Genomic DNA, 20,695 nt, shown 5'->3' on the forward strand with positions numbered 1-20,695 from the left:
TTCAGTGCTGATGGCCTCTTCCCTTTCCTCTGATGCCCCCCTCACATTTCGTGTGAGCTTGTTTTCATTTGAGTCACCACTTCCAACCTCTCCGTCCAGCCATATAGTCTGTGCCAAGCACCCTAAGATACCATACCTTAGGCATGGGTCTCCTATTAAATAGTCTTCTCTAACTAACTGTTCCAATTTGGAAACATTATGAACGTGTCTTTCTGTGGCTTACTTATTTTTACTCAAGGAAGAGTTAAAGACAAAATCCCAGGTCCTCTGGGGTTTGATCCATTAAAATAAGTAGCGCTAACAGTACCTTCCTTGTCCACCTCATGGGGTATTATGATCAAATGGAAAGACTAAAGAGACAGTCTTGTTAACTTAAACTTGCAATGAATGAACAAGTAATTTGCAAAGGCATGCACCTTCCAGTGGTCCCCTGCAACCCCAGTAACATAACATGTTTTCTGTGGCTCTAGATAGGTTTTTTTTAAAATTTATTTTTGTGGTAAAAATACATAACATGAAGTTTATTGTTCTAACCATGTTTAAGTTTATAATTCGGTGGCATTAACTACATTCACAGTGTTGTGCAACCATCACCCCTATCTGTTTCCAAAAACTCTTCATCACCCCAAACAGAAAGTCTATAGCCATTACGTAAAAACTCCCCATTCCCCTCTCCCCACCCCCAACCTCAGGTAACCTCTCTTCTATTCTTTGTATGAATTTACTTGTTCTAACTGCCTCAAAAGTAGAATTGTAGAATATTTGTCTTTTTATCTGGCTTATTTCATTTAGCATATAGATTTTTTTTTTTAAGATTTTATTTATTTATTTGAGAGACAGTGAGCGAGTGAGAGAGAGAGCTCAGGAGAGAGAGCATAGAAGCTGGAGGAGAGGCAGAGGGAGAGGGACAAGCAGGGTCCCCCTGAGCGGAGAGCCGATGTGGGGCTTGATCCCAGGACTCTGGAATCATAACCTGAGCTGAAGGCAGCTGCTTAACCGACTGAGCCAGCCAGGCACCCCTATAGATATGTTTTTAAAGCAGCTCTGTCCCATGCCCTTAGTGGAGGTTTTATTGCCAAATATTTGAGGAACAAAATGACTGGCAGAAGTTATTGAACCGTGAACACATTAACTGGATTTCCAGTATGATGGTGATGTGGTGTTTATACAGTCTTTTTAAGACACAGACTGTTGGATAATTATTTCTGTCATCCTGAGCAAGCCTTGCTTATTTGGGGATCCTTAAAAGACCAACTTGAATGTACAATATGCTAAAATAATTGGGCAGTGAACTCAAGCAGCCAGTTGGGTTGGTAGAAGAAACAAATTGACCCTGTGCTCATCTACAGACAAGAGGCTTATCAACTGTGTGGACCAGTGTTGTCTTAACTAGTTGCCAACTGTCTGTTGCATTTCATCTTAAATTCACGTATGTAGTCAGGATGCCTCCTGTCTTATGTTAACCAGTTGCCAACTGTCCCTTCCAGTTATTTTCACGTGAGTTTGTTTTCGTTTGAGGCCCAACTTCATGACTCTTGTTGAAGGAGGTGTACAGATGACAGCTGGAAATGAATCCCTAACTGGGTGATTGCCATGAACAGTTGGAATGATTGTGTGGAGGGGAGAGAGCGGACACTCACTGACTCTGCATCTTCTGTGTCAGGCCTTGTACACAGATGATCTCTCTGAGTCCTTACAGCTTCTGAGACAGGTAGCAACATCCCACTTCCACAGATGAGGGTGCCACCAGCAGCCCCTTAAGGGAGGAGCTCTCAGATGTAGTCCTGTCAGACTCCAAAGCCCAGGGCAAGTGTTTCCTCCAACTAGAATGGCAAAGTTTTCAATTCTTTTTTCTTTTTCTTTTTTTTTTAAAGATTTATTTATTTATTTGACACAGAGAGAGAGAGAGTGGACAAGCAGGCGGAGTAGCAGGGGGAGGCAGAGGGAGAAGCGGGCTTCCCGCCGAACAGGGAGCCCGATGTGGGGCTCGATCCCAGGACCCTGGGACCATGACCCGAGCCAAAGGCAGACGCCTAATGACTGAGCCACCCAGGCGCCCCACAAATTTTCAGTTCTGATAGTATAGCTGAGAAATGGGGATAGAAAGGGAGAGCAGAAGGCTGCCAACTAACATTAACTGAATTTTTCATGACAAAGTATTTCTCCAGATCAGGTTTTACCCTTTACTATACTTGATGGACGTATCATTATAATCTCATGTTTAATATGTAATTTAGCATACTGCAAAGCAGAATAAGAAGGCTGAAAATGAGCAAAAAATGCATATATCATTCATTGCCTGCATCATGCTCTCTCCCCCGTAGCCGTGGAAAGGGAAGCTACGAGATGCCAGCTTCTCTCTCCACTCAACGCTCTTCTTGCTAAGACAGGGCATTCCTGCTGACAGAACGTGTAACCATTTACTTTGGTTTTAAAATGTTCTTTTTTATAGCAGTGTATTATGTTATCTGCAGCTTAGCTACTCAGCATAACACTGCTATTCAAACAAATAAATCTTGCTAAGCCAAGGAGAATGTGGTAAAGGATATCCAATTATTTTATCTTTCTTTTCTTGGGGAGGAAGAAGGGGTGCTCAGGGCTCTCTTTTCAAGTGTATTGTAAAATCATCTTAACCTGTGTTTATTGTTTTGATTTCCCTATTAAGGTTTAATTTGTCTTTAGGTTCCTTAGTTTTATCTGATTCTAAACTCCTTAATTAAGTCCTATAAGGGGCCCAAGGTCACAACTTGATGTTTTGCTTTTGTCACACCTTGTGTCTTCTTTGTCTGAAGAATTGGTTGCAATATTCACTGTTGAGTTTGTACCAGCTGATGGAGGTGGTGGTGAATATTTACTTTCTTTCATTAATTAGTTTCCCTTCTTAAGAGACCCATGAAATAATGTAGCCTGGTATTAGGGTCATTTTATGGTGCTTTCTACTGCTATTTGACTTTGGACAAGATGCTTCTTCATTCTGAGCTTCTTGGCCCTCAGTTTGAAAAATGGAGCCATATCACAGGTGACATCTGTTCTTTGAGCTAGTGAAAAACAAATAAGTGAGTTTAAAATTTGTCTCAGGAGCCTAAAAGAAAATTTATTTTTAGATAGGTCTATCTATTTAACTATAGTAACTATTAAAACAATACATTTTAGGGCACCTGGGTGGCTCAGATGGTTAAACGTCTGCCTTCGGCTCAGGTCATGATCCCAGGGTCCTGGGATGGAGTCTTGCATCAGGCTCCTTGCTCAGCGGAGAGTCTGCTTCTCCCTTTCCCTTTGCCTCTTCCCCTGCTTGATCTCTCTGTCTCTTTCTCTCTCTCAAATGAATAAATAAAATCTTTAAAAAAAATACAGTTTATTGTTTAAACAATATATATTTAAAACAATATAATATTCTCTTGCAATTTGGCTTGGTGCAAATTTAAATCAGCTAGTAAATTTTGACGTAACTGATTCTGGTATATTTTTAAATCCTCAAATACATTATAATTATTATAATATTATTATCATTATTATTTTAAATAACTTTCAAATATAACTGGCAAACTAGGTGTCAGAGTGACTGCAAATGAGGAAACCTGGATTTTATTCCTCATTTAAAATATTCATATTTAAGATTTAATGATTAATTACAAAGAAGTCTGAAATTTTCCAAAAGTTTGTGTAGTTGGGAAGATATTTTAAACCTTCCTATTTATTTTAACACATAATACTTTTTCATAGCATAGCTTTGTCTACGGTTACTGTTCTTGTGGTGTTTATGGCTGTGACTAAGTACCTGAAGGGTCTGTCTGATTGCCCAGTGCATGCATGCCTTCCCCTTTCCTTGTCACAGCCCACCACCATGCCATTAAGCTTGCTTCATAAATGCAAAGTCGTTTTCATGTGAGCCTCAGTAAAACGTAATCCCTTCAAGTGTTAAAAATAACAGCATGCATCTCTTTTGGGTTATTTGTATCAGCTTTGTTTTACACAACATGGATGTTCAGGAGTTGGTTGCATTCTGGATTGAAAAAGTCCACTCAAATCTTTGTTCATTTGTAAAAAAGATGTGGGGATCTTAAAAGTCCAATAGTGTGGTTGCTCTAGAATTACTGGAAAACATAAAAGAGCAATATAAAGTACAAAACCATATACATACTTTAAAAAGGCAATAAATGGAAATTAGGTTTTTTTTGGCAGAGTGGTTGGTGGGAGAGATTTTAATCATTACTCATCCTATTTTTGCAGCAACTGTTTCTCATCAGGTCTAAGATGCTGTTGATTGTAACATGCATCCCAATTTCAGTGACATTAAAGTATTTTAAAAATGTGGCTGTAGAATGGATGAAATGTGGTAAATGCAGATTTTCTGTGCCCTAGGATCTCTGGGAAACTTTATACCATGTAGAGCAAAAGTAAATATGTGCTGGGTCTGTATTAGCTCCTTTTAATTTTGTTTATAGTGAAGTAAGTTTTGATTTTTTAAAAACAAATTGACACTAACATTTAGGTGACCTTGTGTATCTGCCCAGAGTGTTCTAGTGAGGCCTAGTGGTTCAAACTCAGGCTATGAGAATATAACAGTCTAATTTAGGGTTAGAGAATACTCATGTTTGAAAATGGAATAATAAGACATAACATGACCTTTCATCTGAAATATGCCCCTGATGTACCTCTTCTGTTTTTCAAGCTCTCTGAAGATGAATTATGAAAATTCTTATCAGTAGAACTAGTTTAAGTGTCAACTATATGTAAAGACCTGCAGGTAATTAATATGAATAAAATGTGCCACAAACTCAAAAGAGACCTTTGAGTGACTAAGGATTCTCATTATCTAGGAAAGTTTCTTTATCTGCTACCTAATTCCTTTGCTCAACTCATAGTTTAAATATATCCCCCCACCCCCGCCATGGTCAGTAGTGATAGAAACTCATTTATAATAATCTGCGGAAGAGAATAAATCTGATTGAGTCTCTGGGTAGCCAACTTCTTTTTTAAATGAGTTGTGTGAACCTGATTCTAGTATAGGATCTGGTGATGGAGACCATGGAAGCCCAGATATTAACTATCTTGCCACATAGATTGACACTGGTTTTGTGCAGGGTCAGTGAAGATACATCTGGAGCAAGGACAAAATAAGTAAGGCTAGAGAATGTGGGAAAAGTGGATTATCTGGGGCCACAATGATATGGGTCGGTGGCCTGGTCTTGTGGGCGAGGAAGAGTTGCCAGACAGCTCCAGATAGTAATTGAGACACTTTGCATTTTAGTCTGCCTCCTAGACCCGACTTTGCAATAGGAGGCTTACCTCGGTTTCCTGTCATGGTTATCTGTCCTGTGCCTCTCCAGAGGGTAATGTTCATACAGACAACATACAGAGATGACAAGTACATTTGCAATTATTCGTATACACCAGCATAGCTGGTGCATCTATTATTAGGCCACTTTCATGTTAAAATTTCCATTATTATGACATTTCAGTTTGGCATTTTAAAATTACTTCTCTGTCCCTTTTCATCTGTTATATTTGAGTGACTCAGATGTCCCACATCAGAAGTGTGTTGGACATGGGGGGGGGGATGAAACAGACACAGTCACTGTCCTCAAGGGTTTCACAGTTTAAGACAAAGAGAAAAACTCAGCCCAGAGAGAGAACTAGCCCAGCTAGCCAAGAGACTTCTTTACTTCTTTGTTAGTAACACACAAAGCAGAATCCTGCCTCAGGAAGATTAGGATTCCACTGATCCTCTAAGGCAGTAGGTAAGGTTCTGGAAGTTCTGTGATATACTCAGGTGATACTGGCTCTTTGTGTTCCCAGGGCTGTGTTCAGATCCTCAGATTAAAAAGGTTCTTCTTACTATTTCCCCTTAGAGAACAGAATTGTCATTTAGAGATCAGCAACTGGGGGAGGTTAGCCATCTGCTATGTAGAAAGGGCCAAAGAGGTTTCTGTGAATTGAATTAGGATTCCCCTCCCCCACCAGCACTGCATAGTGATTTTTGAAAAAGAGGGACTCTGTGGGCTCAGTGAGGGAACTGTTTTAAATGGGAGTCTATGCAGGACTGTTTGCTGGTGTTTGAACCTCTTGGTAAATAACTTGCTGTTGCCTTGATTTATTATCTTTTTTATCTTGACTACTTTGGAAAATACCATTAGAAGTTTTGAGATTTTGCACAGCTGCTCCATCCATATCTGGAGATACCTTTTTGAAGAAAGGTGAGATTTCAAGGCAAGATATAAAACCTTACAGAGGTTATTTGGATCTCTCGAGTTTATGTCCATTTGTTTTTAGACAGAATTTGCTGAAGTAAAGATCTCTGTATAAATCTGTGACTGTATTATCATAGTCAATTCAGGTATATAAGTTAACATCTGTTACAAATGTTGGTCCAAACATGCCATATTGACTGAAAACATACCTGTAGGAAATTTCATTCAAGGTGTGCAATTATAATTTAATTTTTTAGTGGTAAGTCAGGTTATGCTCTTCTCTTTCCTTTTCATCCCATTTACAAATCAGCCAAAGCATAGAGCTAAGGAGGAAGAAGGGATGAAGAGCAAGAAGGAATCACGTACTTAAGCACTCAGAAAGTTTTAGCTTGGATTCATTTTTGGTTGAAACACAGTACAAGTGTTATGTTTAGTTTCCCCTGCTCTAAAATAGCACTGTTAATTTTTTCATTTGGTGAATTTTCACACAAGTGCTAATCACACGTTTCTATAAATTATATTAATTTAACTTATTTCCCTAAATGTTGTTCTGCAGTGTGTAGCACGGATGTTCTCAGATTCTTGGCTGTGTAAGCTTGTTGCAGTTGGAAGCAGAACAGAAACATCTGAAAGGCATTATTTGAATTACCCATGCTGGAGCATCTGATCTCACCTTTTACTCTGGTTCCTAAATCACAACTGTTCTTTCCCTTTGTATCTAATCTGTATGTCCTGCCTCCTCCATCTTTGACATTGCCCCAAGGTTGTTTTTTTTGGAGAAAACACTGTCATCATACAAGTAGAAGTTAAAGAAAGAGCAAATTTAGGTAATCATATTTGATGTTTGATAGTTTAGTTTGTAGAAGGATGACTACTTCAGATTTAAAAGACAACGGAGATCGGTGTGGGTGATACTTCTTATCCCTAAAAAGGAGTACTCGTTTATGAAAAATGTAACTATTATGTTTTTTTTTTTTCTTTTCAGAGTATGATTTCATCCATTGTAAATAGCACATATTATGCCAACGTGTCAGCAACCAAGTGCCAGGAGTTTGGGAGATGGTATAAGAAGTACAAGAAGATTAAAGGTAAACTGATGTTTCGTTTTTGAAGCCTATTTTTAGTGTCTTAGGGCAATGAATTTTTGGTTCTTTGGAGTTCATGCTAATTTTAGGTATACATTTTTATAGAATTATATACAATTTTTACAAAGGTAAGATTCTTAATATTTCCATCAGGAGATCCTAATTAGCTCCCTTAAAACTAAGATGGTATTAGAACTAAAGTAAAATTCATAGCATAATAAATGAAGTTGATTGTCTTCACAAGAGATGCATGTGAAGGCCAAGATTTTTAGAAATACTTGAAATGATTTATTCCAGGTAAGCATGTCTATTTAAAAAGCTCAGTCATTTAATCACTGGAAATTTAAAAGCAGTCATTATAGGTTAAGTCAGCACTTATAGTTCAAGTACCAATTAACAAATTAGAATGACTGCTTGCTGTGGTATCAGGAAATCTTTGGTTAAAAATGGAGTTTTAATGTGTTTATTTGGTGACAGTTCCAGAGCAGTGGTTAAATCAAAGGGTCTCTGCTGCAGTAAAGCAGACTTGTGTTCAAATCTCTGTTCTCCCTTTGCTAGTGTGTGTTTGAGCAAATTATTTAACTTCACCAAGATTCAGTCTCCTCCTCTGAAAATTGAAACAATAAGAGTATCTAAATCACTCACTAGCTGTGAGGACTAAATAGGTTAATACTGGCATAAAGAAACCTCTTAATAAATAATAGCTGTAATGCCATCATGCTATAATAATAATTAATAGTAGTAGTAATATAGGAAATGTGGAATTGTATCTGGTCCTGAAAATACAGTCTCTTGTATGATAAATGGCATTCTATTTAGACCATCCAGCCGTTTAAATATGTCAGTGGTATTTTTCCTTTACAAATAATGTCGGTGTTGGAAACATTCTGTGTCCTCACGCAATTCAAATGCTATTCAAATTCAGATCCTACCAACCCCTGAGGGGATTTGGGGAATTTTTGGGTAACATAACAGGTTGATGTTTGAAGGTCCTTCCACTCTATGTTTTTGCGTGATTATGACATCATCCATCATGCCTTATTATAGGTATTCATAGCCTTGCTAACAGTTCACTTGCCCCCATCTGAGGTTCAAATGACAATTTATGGTGGGTAGGTAAAAGTAAAAGATGAATTTATTTGTTTTACCACCTGCTGGTTTCCTCCAGAGAGACAGTATCGAACGAAGTAATGCTTGTTGGTTGTTTGGTATTTGGGAGCTGTTTACCTGGTTACCTTTTGAGGAAACGAACTTCACATGCAGTGGCAGCACAGTTCTGATTACAAAAGATTGAGAGCAATTTATTCTAAATATCCAATTTATAAGGAAAGTCAAGATGTTGAACTACCCAGGAGGAATTAAAGTGCAGTGAAAATTGAATTAAGATCCATTTCTCTTCAGTGTATTCTAAAATTCTTAGAAGCATTTAGGTTCCAGTTTGGGCACTTGCTTTACAATATTATTAATATTAACTCATATACAGGCTAAGATGAATAACTCCTTCTCATTATAAGACATGATTGTGTAGTTCAGAAGGGTTTCTTTTCTCTAAGTGTTGTCTCCCAGGTTTTTCTTTTAAAATAAAATTGTTGAAGTGTTTAAACATATCCTCTTTGGCTAAAAATCAAAAGAATCATGCAGCTTCAAGGTCATCTGTTAGATCCCATTTACTTGCTGTAAGAAGGAAAAGGAAGAGAGAGTCCTCTTTTAATAGGCTGGAGTATAATTCCAGATTCAGAAACTCTCCAGTCTAGTGTTTTCAGAATTGCCACTACAGAACCTGTGTGTGTATGTATGTGTGTGTGTGTGTGTGCGTGTGTGTGTGTCTGCTCACACATGCACGCACACACACAGGAACACTTGTATCTTCTACTTTTCTCTTTCTTAGAGATTCAATTCTTTAAGCTGTTTTTTTTTCAAGATAGTAAATGCACAGTTAAATCTTAAGTGTCATAAAAGCAGACCGAGACCTTGATTTCAATCAGGAGGTCAAGGATCCACACCTGAAGAGGCTGCCAGACACTGTGTACACATGCTATTCAAAGAGATGGAGCTAGTCATTGCTGTTGAAAAGTGTGTGTGTGCATGTGTGTGTGTGTCAGTAGGAGGAGAAAAGGGAAGGTTAAGGTATGTGTGAAGTAAACACAAGCTGCCGTAAAACAGTTCAAGTGGTGTTGATTCATCAACCAAGGGAGTGGGAGGAAAAACAAAGAATTCATGGCAGGTATAATGGTGTACAGAAAATAAACACCCGGAGAAGTATATTTTATTAACTTTCGACCCTCAGAGAAAAGGAAGTGTCGGACCTATCCAGGCACATTTCATCTGAAAGAGGCTTTGTGCTATGAATAGATGTCACTGTGGGAGTTCCTATCTAGTAGAATCCACTTCTCATGGGAAAGAAATTATTTTGTTTGTAAAATTTCTGTTTTTGTCTATCCATTTTCAAAATAAGAGAAGTAATGAGTTTCAAATCTGGAAATGAGTAGTAGCAAAAGCAGAATTCTACCTTAGGGCTCTTCCTGAGAACCTGGAAGCCAGAGTTCCGTGTCCTTCCTTGCCCCCCTACCCACCCCGTTTCCACCCCCAAATTACCAATTTACATGTATCCTGCTGATATAATGTATAGAAGAAAATCTCATGCGAACTTACTAATGTCCCAAACTAAATGCAGCTACATTGTTAAATATGTTTCCTATTATCTGCTAATGTCTGTTTTAATAAAACAGTGGGAACTAAATGGTTGCTTCTTAATCAAAACCATGATTTCCTAACATAAGCTATGTGATTCTGTTACAAATTGCCACATATAGATCTCCTCGGTCAAAATTTTTTTCTCTTCTCATAGAAATAAATAAACAGTAAAATAATTATATACTCTGAAAGATCAAAGTAAATATGACTAAAACCTGGCAAAAATAAAGTCTACTGGGAGAATTAAAAAAAAGGATCAGATTGCAAATTCTGTAGTTAATGCTTAAATAAATATGAGAAAAATGAACAATCAATAATTTGATATCATTAAAAACAGATGTAAAAACTATATACAAATGGAATTGTCTGAATTTTGAAGTAAACATTTTAATGTGCATTTTTTGAATTTGTTGTTATTATAGCTAAACTATTTACACTTTTTCTTTAAAATGTCCTAAGTTAGTTTGGCTTAGCATGTTAACTTTATTTTCCCCAGTGATCACAGCCAAAGTACATTCTGTTTACCTTTTTTCTTTAATTTCAAAGACAATCATGGTTGACACAGACATATTTGAGTTAACATTAGTGTTAATTCAGAATGGGTGGGGAGAGAGAGTTGGCATACTCTGCTTTTAACATCCAGAATTATGAACCTGCTTCCCAGGAATTTTTGATATTGAATAAAATGAAGTGGGTAGATAGGGTAGTAGGTTGGTTTAGACAGCATTTTTTATTACTGTTCATCTAGTACTGTAATTGCTTCTGGCCTAGATTTTACAGCGTAGAGCTCGTAAGCTCCCAAGTATAAGGAAAAAAAAATGTACATACTGTGTAAAAGCAGGGGAACAGAAGACCAATATTAACAGTTGTTTAATGTGTAGGAGTTTTAATGTTGGACACAAGGTAATCCACAGGGACCTGGAAATGTTCATGCTGCTACAAAATTATTTTTAAGAATATTTGGAATTATGTGGACTTTATCCCATCAATTTTTCTTTCATAAGTTCTGCAAATTTTAATGAAACACTTATTTTTTTAACCTAACTCTTTTCTATTAGCTGTGTAGATGTAAACTTGCCTCATCATTTTTATGAAACTAAGTGGCAATTATATATGCAGTACCATCAGAAATTATGCTCTATGGCAATCTACTTCTGCAGGGCATCTTCTAAGAATAAAAAAGTGCCTTAACAAAGAAGGACTCATATATTTTAAATGCTTCCTAATTAAAAATTAATGAGTTAAAATAATGTTATATCTAAAGTGTTTTTCATCTGACACCAAAAGCAAAATGAAGTGTCATCTTTGGTCAGGTCAATCTCAGCTATTTAATATGTCACAAGAATTAAGGGGTCATTGCAAGTTCACACAAATACTAGTGGATATTGTAAAATTATTTGTGTCATAAAATAATACCACTAGAATGAATGGACCTAACCAAACCCCATATTTTGGCCAGAAAGCAAAATTATCCTCATCACTTTTCTTTTCTCAGTCATTGCTCAAGAACCCCCTGACTGTTAGTTGTCTTAATTTTATTTATTTGAACTTATTTTGCAAAATATTAAAAAGCTGGAAGAAATGAGGATTTTAAAAAACCAGTGTTACTTTTCCAAGCCTGGTTTATTCTAGTAATCAGTATTTTATCTGACCCTGTCTGATCTAGTCTTGCAAGATCAAACGTCCAGGCCAGCAAGCAGACAGTAAACAAAGCCCGTGAAGGGTTTCAGTAAACACAAAGATTAGATGTTGAATGAAAATTAAACTCCTTGAACTAGTCCTCTGTACTAAAGTGGTTAAGTGGGTTGTGATTAAAAGAAATAAGTAATTATGATCATTATAGCTGAAATGATATAATGTTACCACATTTAAAGCACCTCTTGTACCCAAAAATGATTGTGTCATTTACAAAGTGGTGCCTCAGAGTTGAATAGAGAAATCAGTGTCCCCTGACCTGGTTCCATGAGGCAGCCCCTGCTTAGCCATGGTGGTATCGGTGGTCAGGACAATGCCTTTAATCAACTGCCGGTACTTCTCCCTCTGCTGTTGTTTAGCTCTGATGAGGTAAAAGCAACTTACTTTTGTCTACCTAATTTTTCTGAGTCGTGAGAGAAATTTTCTTCCAGCTTTGGATCTAAATGAAGGTGTTCAGCAAGGAAGTTTGTCCCTCTGCCTGTATTGTATCTTGCTTAAAGTAATGCCAACATCAAATCCTTGGCTTGTATATAAACCCTTGAACTTATATAAATTTTATATAAGTGTTTATGGAAATAGAAACACCACTTCCACAACCAACCACTTTCCATCTTACTGCTTTTCCAACATTTGGAAGAGCCTTGTGCTTTTTTACTGTTACAATCGCTGATGTGCATTCATCAATCACTTTAGCCTGTTTGGCCCTCCGACTGGAAGCTTATTGGTAGTGTCAGCAAGTAGAAGAATGGTATGTGGGAAATGTCACGGACCCTAAGCTCAGGTATGGGCCAGTTCCTTGCTTGGATCTTAAGAAGCTCATTCTGGCTTCTTTGGCCTGAACTTTGTTTATTTGTAAATGGGCATAAATGTTAAAATGTAAAACAGTCATTTGTCAACAATATGGATCGTAGATTAAAAGAAACAAACTTGCAATCTGCTGTATTTATACTATTTATGATGCCATTTTAAACAGATGTTTAAAAAGGATGGAAAGGGAAAAATTTTTTTTTCCTTACTTATCTAGCCACCCATTCATCTATCTTATATACTTACTATTTGAAAGAAGTTTAAGACACAGTTCTTGGTTTCAAAAAACCGGCATCTATAAAGTTAGTTTGAGTGTCAACTTTATATACCTGGAAGGATTCTAGGTGGGGGAACATTACATAGTCCCTCCTTGCAAGATAATTACAGTCACAGTTACAGAACTCATTTTAATTAAACAAATGTTTAGTCAGGGCTTCTACTACAGGCCATTTTCAGTGCTAAAAGCAGGGAGAAACATCCAGAAATGCGTAAGATGTGGTTCCTGCCGCTAGTTGGGTTGCTGTCAGCCTAGCAGGGGAGGCAGCCCTCCATCTGGAGAAAATACCGCTTGTGTTATGGTAGCACAGAGAATGGTCCATAAGTTTTACCTGATAAGTGTTAGGTTGGAGCGGAGGGTAATTTGAAAAGCAGCCCATGAGTTATGCCTTAAGGACAGTAGAGTTTTGCAAGGAGAGAAAAGAGAAGGAAGAACACTTCAGGCAACTACCAAGTTCATCGGTATAGATGCAGAGGTGCAAAAGAGCATGAATGTTTAGAAAATATGGGTGGTTGTCCACTATGTCTAGAATGACAGTAGCTTTATCACAATACTATCATGTGATGCCCAGAATGCCTAACATTTCAATTGGTGAAAAGGAAAAGATAGAGCATGGCTACCTGAGGGGTTGATGATAGCATCAAACATTGGTAAATGAGGGGCGCCTGGGTGGCTCAGATGGTTAAGCATCTGCCTTCGGCTCAGGTCATGATCCCAGGGTCCTGGGATCGAGTCCCACATCGGGCTCCTGGCTCAGCAAGGAGCCTGCTTCTCCCTCTCCTGCCTCTCTCCCTGCTCATGCTCTCTCTCTCTCTCTCTCTCTCTCTGTATCTCTGTGTCTCAGATGAATAAATAAAATCTTTAAAAAAAAATTGGTAAATGAGCTGAGATTTTTGGGGGGATCTGACTGTGGGTAACATTTGTGTTACAATGATGAAAGATAAGATTGGTTCCTTCCCCTGGGGGAACTCTGGGAGTTTGGTTGAGGCATATTGAGAATCAGTAAAAATTTTTCATCAAGGGAGTTGATATGATGAAAGTGGTGGTTTAAAAAATAAATTTCTTTAGAAGTCCACTAAAACTATATGTGGGGGTGAGTGTGTATGGCAGAAGAGGAGGCAGGTGGGGGGTTAAGGGCAGTATGTGCACCTGGGAGGAAGTAGGCAAAATAGAATCTATTGCCTCCATCTATACAAGTAAAGATAGAAAAGTGAGGCCTTGGCTTTTGGTGGCAGCAGTGAGAAAGAGAGAAGTGACCAATGCCATATGTGTGTGGGAGAGAGAAAAAGAAATCAAAGTAGAATTCAAGGTTTTGAGCTTAAGTGACTATGGTTTTGACAGAAATAGGACAATATAAATTGATCTGTCGCTTATACTTCATTGAAATTTGGTGAACTAAGTAGAGATATCCATTGGGCCATTCAAAATGTGGAACCAGCTGACCAATGGGACAGGACTAGAGAAGTAATTTTGGAGCCAATGTTTTTGACATGATAGTTAAAATCCACCAAAAGAGCATTCTCTAAAAAAGAGAATGAGAACAGGAGGGGATTAGAAGCTTTGAGGGGAAAGGAGCCATGGGTTAAGAAGATATGATTAGGAAGAAAGTGAGGTTTTGTGGAAGCCAAGGCAAGATGGGTTCCTAGTGGAGAAATGCTATCAAGGGAGCCAGGAGGAGGAGAAGGAGAAGAGGTATTTGGAGGTTCTTAGCTTTGGCAAAAAGGGGACCATAATGACATTGGAGGGAGCTATTTCTTCATAGTGTGACAACAAAGGGAACATATATGCATCTAAGAAGGGAAGGTGGCATGGAAATGAGGATAGCCGGTACTGGCGTAGTCAGGAAAGGATATAAAAGCAGCTGCCTACAGCATTAGGATTAAGTTTAACACGCACTCCCCACCCTGTCCTCAGTGCTCCGGAGAAAGGATGGAGCCAGTGGAGGCAAAGGCTCTGGAGAGGAGGAAGGGTGAGAAACAGGAGCTGACAAACAGGGGAAGGATGGGATCTGAGGCACAGATGATGCTTTGCCTTTGAAGGAAAGAGAAATAGCCATGTCGTCTTTAGAACCCGAAGGAAAGGAAAGAAGATGGGCAAGGAGACAGGTTTTGGAGACGGAGGAAGTGTAAAGAATGAGGCACCTCCTACCCTGGGGCGCTGTTGTGCGTATCTCGCAGTACAAGAGGGAATGGCTAGGATGGGGATTGGTGAGGAGCACACCTGCAACAGATTCCGCGCCAGCCAGTTTTGGGCGACAGTGGGAGAATGGGGAGCTGAAGGAGGTGACACAGTCAGGGGTTTGTAGTGGTTCAGGTCTCTTCAAGTCTTGGCTTTTTCTTACAGTGTGCTTTAGAGTTCTCAAAGTTTCAGATTTCCATTTGTCCTGCCCAGAAACAAAATTAGAAACTCAAAAACAAAGATAGATCTTGTGGTGCCTGATGAAGACTCTACAGAGTTGTGAAATGAGTTTCTGTATGTAGACCGCGAAGTGTCCAGCTTATTAAAAATATGGTATGATTGTGGTGACATCATCTTATTTTGGGAAAATCCGTGGGTTAGAGTCAAGAGAATTCTCTTGCTTTCTTGATCAATTAAATACAAAGTATTTATTTTTCCTTGGATGATTTACAAAGTTAAAAGAGGAAAAGCACTTAAATTCACAAGGTGCTCAAAGCTAAGTACAAGTGCTATGTATGCTAGACATTGTTTAACTAGTTATTTACTTGACTGATGATAGGCCTTCATTTCACTGTTTGCAGGAATTTGAGATGATCTGATTTAGGAATCCTGAACTCCCAAGGGAATAGATGACTCTAGACTCATATAGAATATAAGTCAGGCTATGAGTTCTAACATTGGGCCTTTCAAGCTGTCACCTTCCTAAGTTCCATGTTCTAAAATAATTTTGACTCTCACTTGTTTTTTAAGATTTATTTATTTGAGAGAGAGAGAGTGTGCATTCGGGGGGCGGGGGAAGGAGGAGCAGAAGGAGAAGGAGAATCTCAAGCAGACTCCCCGCTGAGTGCAGAGCCTGACACTGGGCTCCATCCCACAACCCTGAGATCATGACCTGACCTGAAACCAAGAGCCGGATGCTTAACCAGCTGAGCCACCTTGGCACTCCTTGACTTACTTTTAAATAATCCCCCTACTAGACTGTAAGTTTTTTGAAAGAACATCTTAGGGACACATCCATTTCGTACCCTCCTCAGACTCCTGTGAACATAGGACTTTGAACATTGTAGGGACTTATTTTAGTAAATAGTAATAGAATTGGATTTAATATACGAACTTATTTGAACATATGCATTTAAAACAGTTTTATTTTTGCACATATGATATTGTGACTAATCTTATTTGCTATCCAATATCTCAATTGAGAGAAAAAAGACAGTCTTTGCCTGTTTAATTCATATTACAAATGTCCTTAACAAATTAGTAATGGGTTAAAATTTATTCTTTTTTTCTATTAATTATTGAGTTAAAGATTTAGCAATAGTCAATTCCACTGAAAGAGACAGTAACACCTTTGTTAAGTAAAAATTAGGGACCATGTATGTAGCCTACGAAAAGCATCCCTTTGAGGTTTTTCCAGCTAGTTTATTGAGTATTTTCCTTGAAATAATGGCCTGAAACATTTGAGTCCTGTAAAACCAGAGAGAAAGGCTAGTGGAAAAGAATGAATTATGGGTTTATTTTTTCTTTGATTAACTTCTCTTTAATAGGTTGAATTAAAGAATTAATACACATAGAATGCCAACTGGCAAAGGTAGAATGCTCCTCAACAATCATGTTAAGTTTCTGAAATGCTGTTTTTTTCTATTGTGCTGAACTCACCTCTGAAATTATAGCTTCAGATTAAAATAAGGGATAAAAATAAAGATATTATTAGATATAACTTGCTTTAACCTGTACAGAAAGTTACAGGAATGCTTGAAATGGTCAATGTTATCAAACCACGATAAAGCGTTGCTTGAAATCAAAAGGGACAGTAGTGTTCAGTTGGGGAGGGTTGAGATTACAGGAAGGGTAAAGGTGGATAAGGCTCACTTTTTCCGTGGAACATAATAGGTCCTATGAGCTTTTTTTTGCCAAAGCACAGAGGTGTCCAGCTTCAAGTGCTTTATGGTAGATATATATGTTTTTGTGGATCTTATATGATGGAAAAAGGAAGTTGATAATAAGGGGAAAATACATCTAAGAAAACCAGTCATATGGTATTATCACAGTGCCGGCTGGTACACTTCGCTTATGGGGCTGGAAGCATTTTCCTTCCAAGCCTTGTTTTATTAGGAGTTAACAAGTTGGCTCTGAATATCTTGCTCTAGGCAGAGACTTTGCAAGCAAGTTCTCAACCCAGAGACAGATTCTCTTTAACAAATTTAGAGAAAAACAAATCTTTAACTTTCGTAGTCCTAAAAGACTTAGCTTTTTGTTTTTTTTTTTTTTTCCGTTTGCCCTTCAGCCCTTTCAGACTCCTAATATTTTTCTTTAATTATATTTAGTGAGTTCTTCTGGTAATAGTTTTTTTTTTCTGTTTTAATGCTGTGGGATTTATATTTGATATATATGGAATATTAGCTTTAGCTCTCAAATCATGTCTGTCTGTGTTAACAGAAAATGGATTTTGTAACTCTGGTACAAATTGACGTTGTACCTCAGTTATTGTCTAGGACAGAATAAATCAGAAATCTTTTCAGTGATTGGGCATATTCAGTATTAACATATGGGATGCTGTTACGGTTTGTCAGGGAAGTTAGGGTTATGATTCTTTGAAAAAGAATTTAACTCAGTGAAGGAGTTTGGGTGGACAGTATGGTTGTTTAGTGATAATATGTAACCCAGTTCAGAGAGAAGAGTCAAGATAAATATCAGGTTGAAGCATATGAAATTGCCATTTTTGTAGATTAAAATTATGTATTGCCAATTTCATATAGTTCAATCATATAGGAATTTATGGTTATTACCTTCTTATGTGAGTGTACATACCCCTTTTTATTTCTTGTTGTTTACATGTTTCAAAGAAACACTTCATATTTACAGAATTTATAAAGAGTTACCTGTCAAAGCTTTCAGTTGTGTGATTCATGTCTTTAATCAGTCAGGTGGGAGTCCATGTTGATGACACTCATTTTGGAGCAAAGCTTTTTTGGCTGCAAGAAAAATAAAAGAAACGAGTGTGAATTTTATTATACATGACTAGAATAAATTGCTAATAATCAACAGAATTGGATGAAAAGAACTATGTTTTATCATCAAATAGAAATGCATTTTAAATTGTAGGCAGGTGGTACAGGCCTATCTATGTGTAGCAAAGAGTTAAATTGTCTGAAGCAAATCAGAGTGGAGTATTTGAAATTAATGCTACTCGGTACTGTATCTCCAGGGGCTGGCATCGTTTCTGGCACATAATAGTTGATTAATAAATACTTATCGTAGGAATTAAAACAATAAACAAATGTGAATAATCCTGTTTTAGCGATTAGCTAATTCCATGGTTGAGGAATCAGTGATTTCTTCACTTTGTAGAACTGACCAGCTTTTTCAATCGATCACATCAGAAAGGTTTACAAGGCATACGGTGGAGGCATCAGGTTGTGACCTCATCATTCAGACAACCCATCCTTCCTCCTCATGTCACTGTTGGGTGTACATGCCTCATGCATGCGTGCATGCACGTAAAATAGAAAGCAGGAATTTTCTGTAGGAAAGTGGATTAGTCCTGACTCAAATCCTAATATTAATAACAACCACATACCCCTAGTTGGGTTTTTTAGCATAATCGGTGGAACAAAGGCTTTAAGGTCCTAAAGATGTAGGTTCGAATGTGACTCTTCCTTCAATAGGTATGTGACATTATTTTTTCTGGGCTTCAGCTTCTTCAGTAAAGTGGCCATAAATAATATCTCTGTCATACTACTGTGAGAGTTCAATGACAATGATATGTGCAGGGTTTAGCTCAGTGCCTCAACTATTGTATTGACGGTTGGGCTTCATGTTACCGGAAATGCCAGTGTGTTTTAAAAGAGGTATATGAGCAAGACAGTTATGAGAATTTCTGCACTTATAATTACGCATTTTTCTCTAAAGAAATTCATTAAGAAATATTTGTGATGTATGTCGGCCCTGAGAAGTTAACTTTGAGTAATGCAGAGAAAGAGAAAAACTAGTTTTTACTGGTCATGTGGTTTTGTTATTATGCTTATGAGGCTTCTGTGCCGGCAGCCCTAATCATTTTGAATATTCCTAAATATTTATCTACATTTGGACAGCTATTTGACCTTGAACACGTTATCTGACCTCTCTGGTATTAGATGGGATCATCGTCTTTAAAGTTGGGCTCCAAGTTTTTGGGCCTAAGGGTTGGGGAGCAAGGAACTTGGGATGGAGGTTTGAAAATCCAAGGCAGTGATATACTCAGGAATATCTTTCATCTATACTCCAAGGTTTGGGAACCAATTTGAAATTACCAATTTGATTGGCAACTTTCTAAGAGTGCCAGAGGCAAACCTGTGTCATGCCTTCGTAGAATCACTTCCAGAGTACTTTTTGAGTTGAAGGAGTCACACAGAAATTCTGCCATCATCCCCATCCCACTCCCCCTCCCACTTATATTCTTCTATCCAGGGTTTCCAGGAGATGTTCTAGGGAATATTAGAGTGTTATCTTATTAAGGAATCCATTAGCACTCATTCATGCTAATCCGTTTACATTTGCATAAGCATCTTAATGGTTTTAGGAAAAATCCATAGGCCAGAAATTCCAGAAATTTCTCATTGCAAAGCTTTTTACCCAATTCATTGCTTTCCACAGCTTTCTAAGTATGGACAGACCCCCCGGGGCTATTTCCCAAAAGCAACTGTATTAAGGTTTGCATTAAAACACTAGGTTCATGGTTCTGGAAATTTTATCAGTCTTTTAAGTGGTATCGCCAGATAAACCTGTGAGAGCAGTACTACATCTACAGCGAATGTCACTGTATAAACTACTATTACTCTTGTTGCAATGGGGAGTTTTGCAAAGAGAGATATCTTAGGGGAATCTTAAATTCGCCCCGAAGAGTCAAGAAGCAGAAGCAGATATTCTGAGAAAGGGAATTGTTTCTGAAAATTCTAGCAGTAATACTCTTTAAGATACTATTAGGTAAGTAACCTGGAAGGTTGCTTTAAAACCACTTTACAGATAATCCTCCCTATTTTACAGGTAATCCCCAAATCACCCAGGAAGTTAGAACCCAGGCCCTAAACATGCCTGTTTGTTCTTTCTACCTATCCTATGCCATCTATTGTGATTGGCAGGCATCTGATGTGTGCCAGTCAGACACTTCTCCTTTTGCTCTTAAATTCTCCTCAGCAGGTGTATTTTGGGGCATTTAGTCATTGGAGTATATTTTGAGTATTGAAATTTTAGTAGGTTTACTTTACATGGCATCTACAGCAAATAGACATAATAAAAACAATGAAATCCAACTGAGAAAAGCACTGAACTAAAGAGGAAAAATTATGTTTTTGTTTTTTTTTTTTAAGTGTGGACATTTCAATGCCTACTCATTTCCCCTGGAAATAAAAATAAGACATTAAACATTTGCTTTTAAAAAAAAATAACATAGGATATTTTCCTTCTTTCTTTTGGTTGATGTAAATGTACTATGTATACACTTAAAGCGTATTTTATTCCTTAAGGTTTTTTTTTTCATTTTTATTCATACTAACTTTTGAAACTTAAAGCTGTATTTGTGTAACATTTCTATAAATGTAATTTCAAAAGTTGTGAGATTACATCATTTTATTTCTCATCTATTCTGCATCCTAATTTGAAGGTCAGAATATGAACTATCAAGCCTCATTTGGAGAAACTGAATAGCAACATAGTCCTTTGTGTGCTGTGAAGCATGTGACTCTATACTGATAGTGAGTTCTTTTAAAGTATAGGATTTATTTTTAAAA

The 20,695-nt window shown here is 37.6% G+C and overlaps 1 protein-coding gene across 10 annotated transcripts in view; it reads left to right on the forward strand.

The window, feature by feature from the left end:
- The window catches only part of SATB2 (SATB homeobox 2), a 252,709-nt gene that overhangs the window by 148,499 nt on the left and 83,515 nt on the right, over positions 1 to 20,695 (forward strand). For all 10 annotated transcript variants that reach the window (XM_073880632.1, XM_073880639.1, XM_073880605.1 and 7 more), the window contains one exon: positions 7,177 to 7,279. In XM_073880632.1, coding sequence (XP_073736733.1) covers positions 7,177 to 7,279 — 103 coding nt within the window. The remainder of the gene's footprint in view (positions 1 to 7,176; positions 7,280 to 20,695) is intronic.

This window comes from Callorhinus ursinus, unplaced genomic scaffold (genome assembly GCF_003265705.2).
Source record: "Callorhinus ursinus isolate GAN/ISIS: 27379988/994484 unplaced genomic scaffold, GSC_fseal_2.0 scaffold2, whole genome shotgun sequence".
Classification (NCBI taxonomy): domain Eukaryota; kingdom Metazoa; phylum Chordata; class Mammalia; order Carnivora; family Otariidae; genus Callorhinus; species Callorhinus ursinus.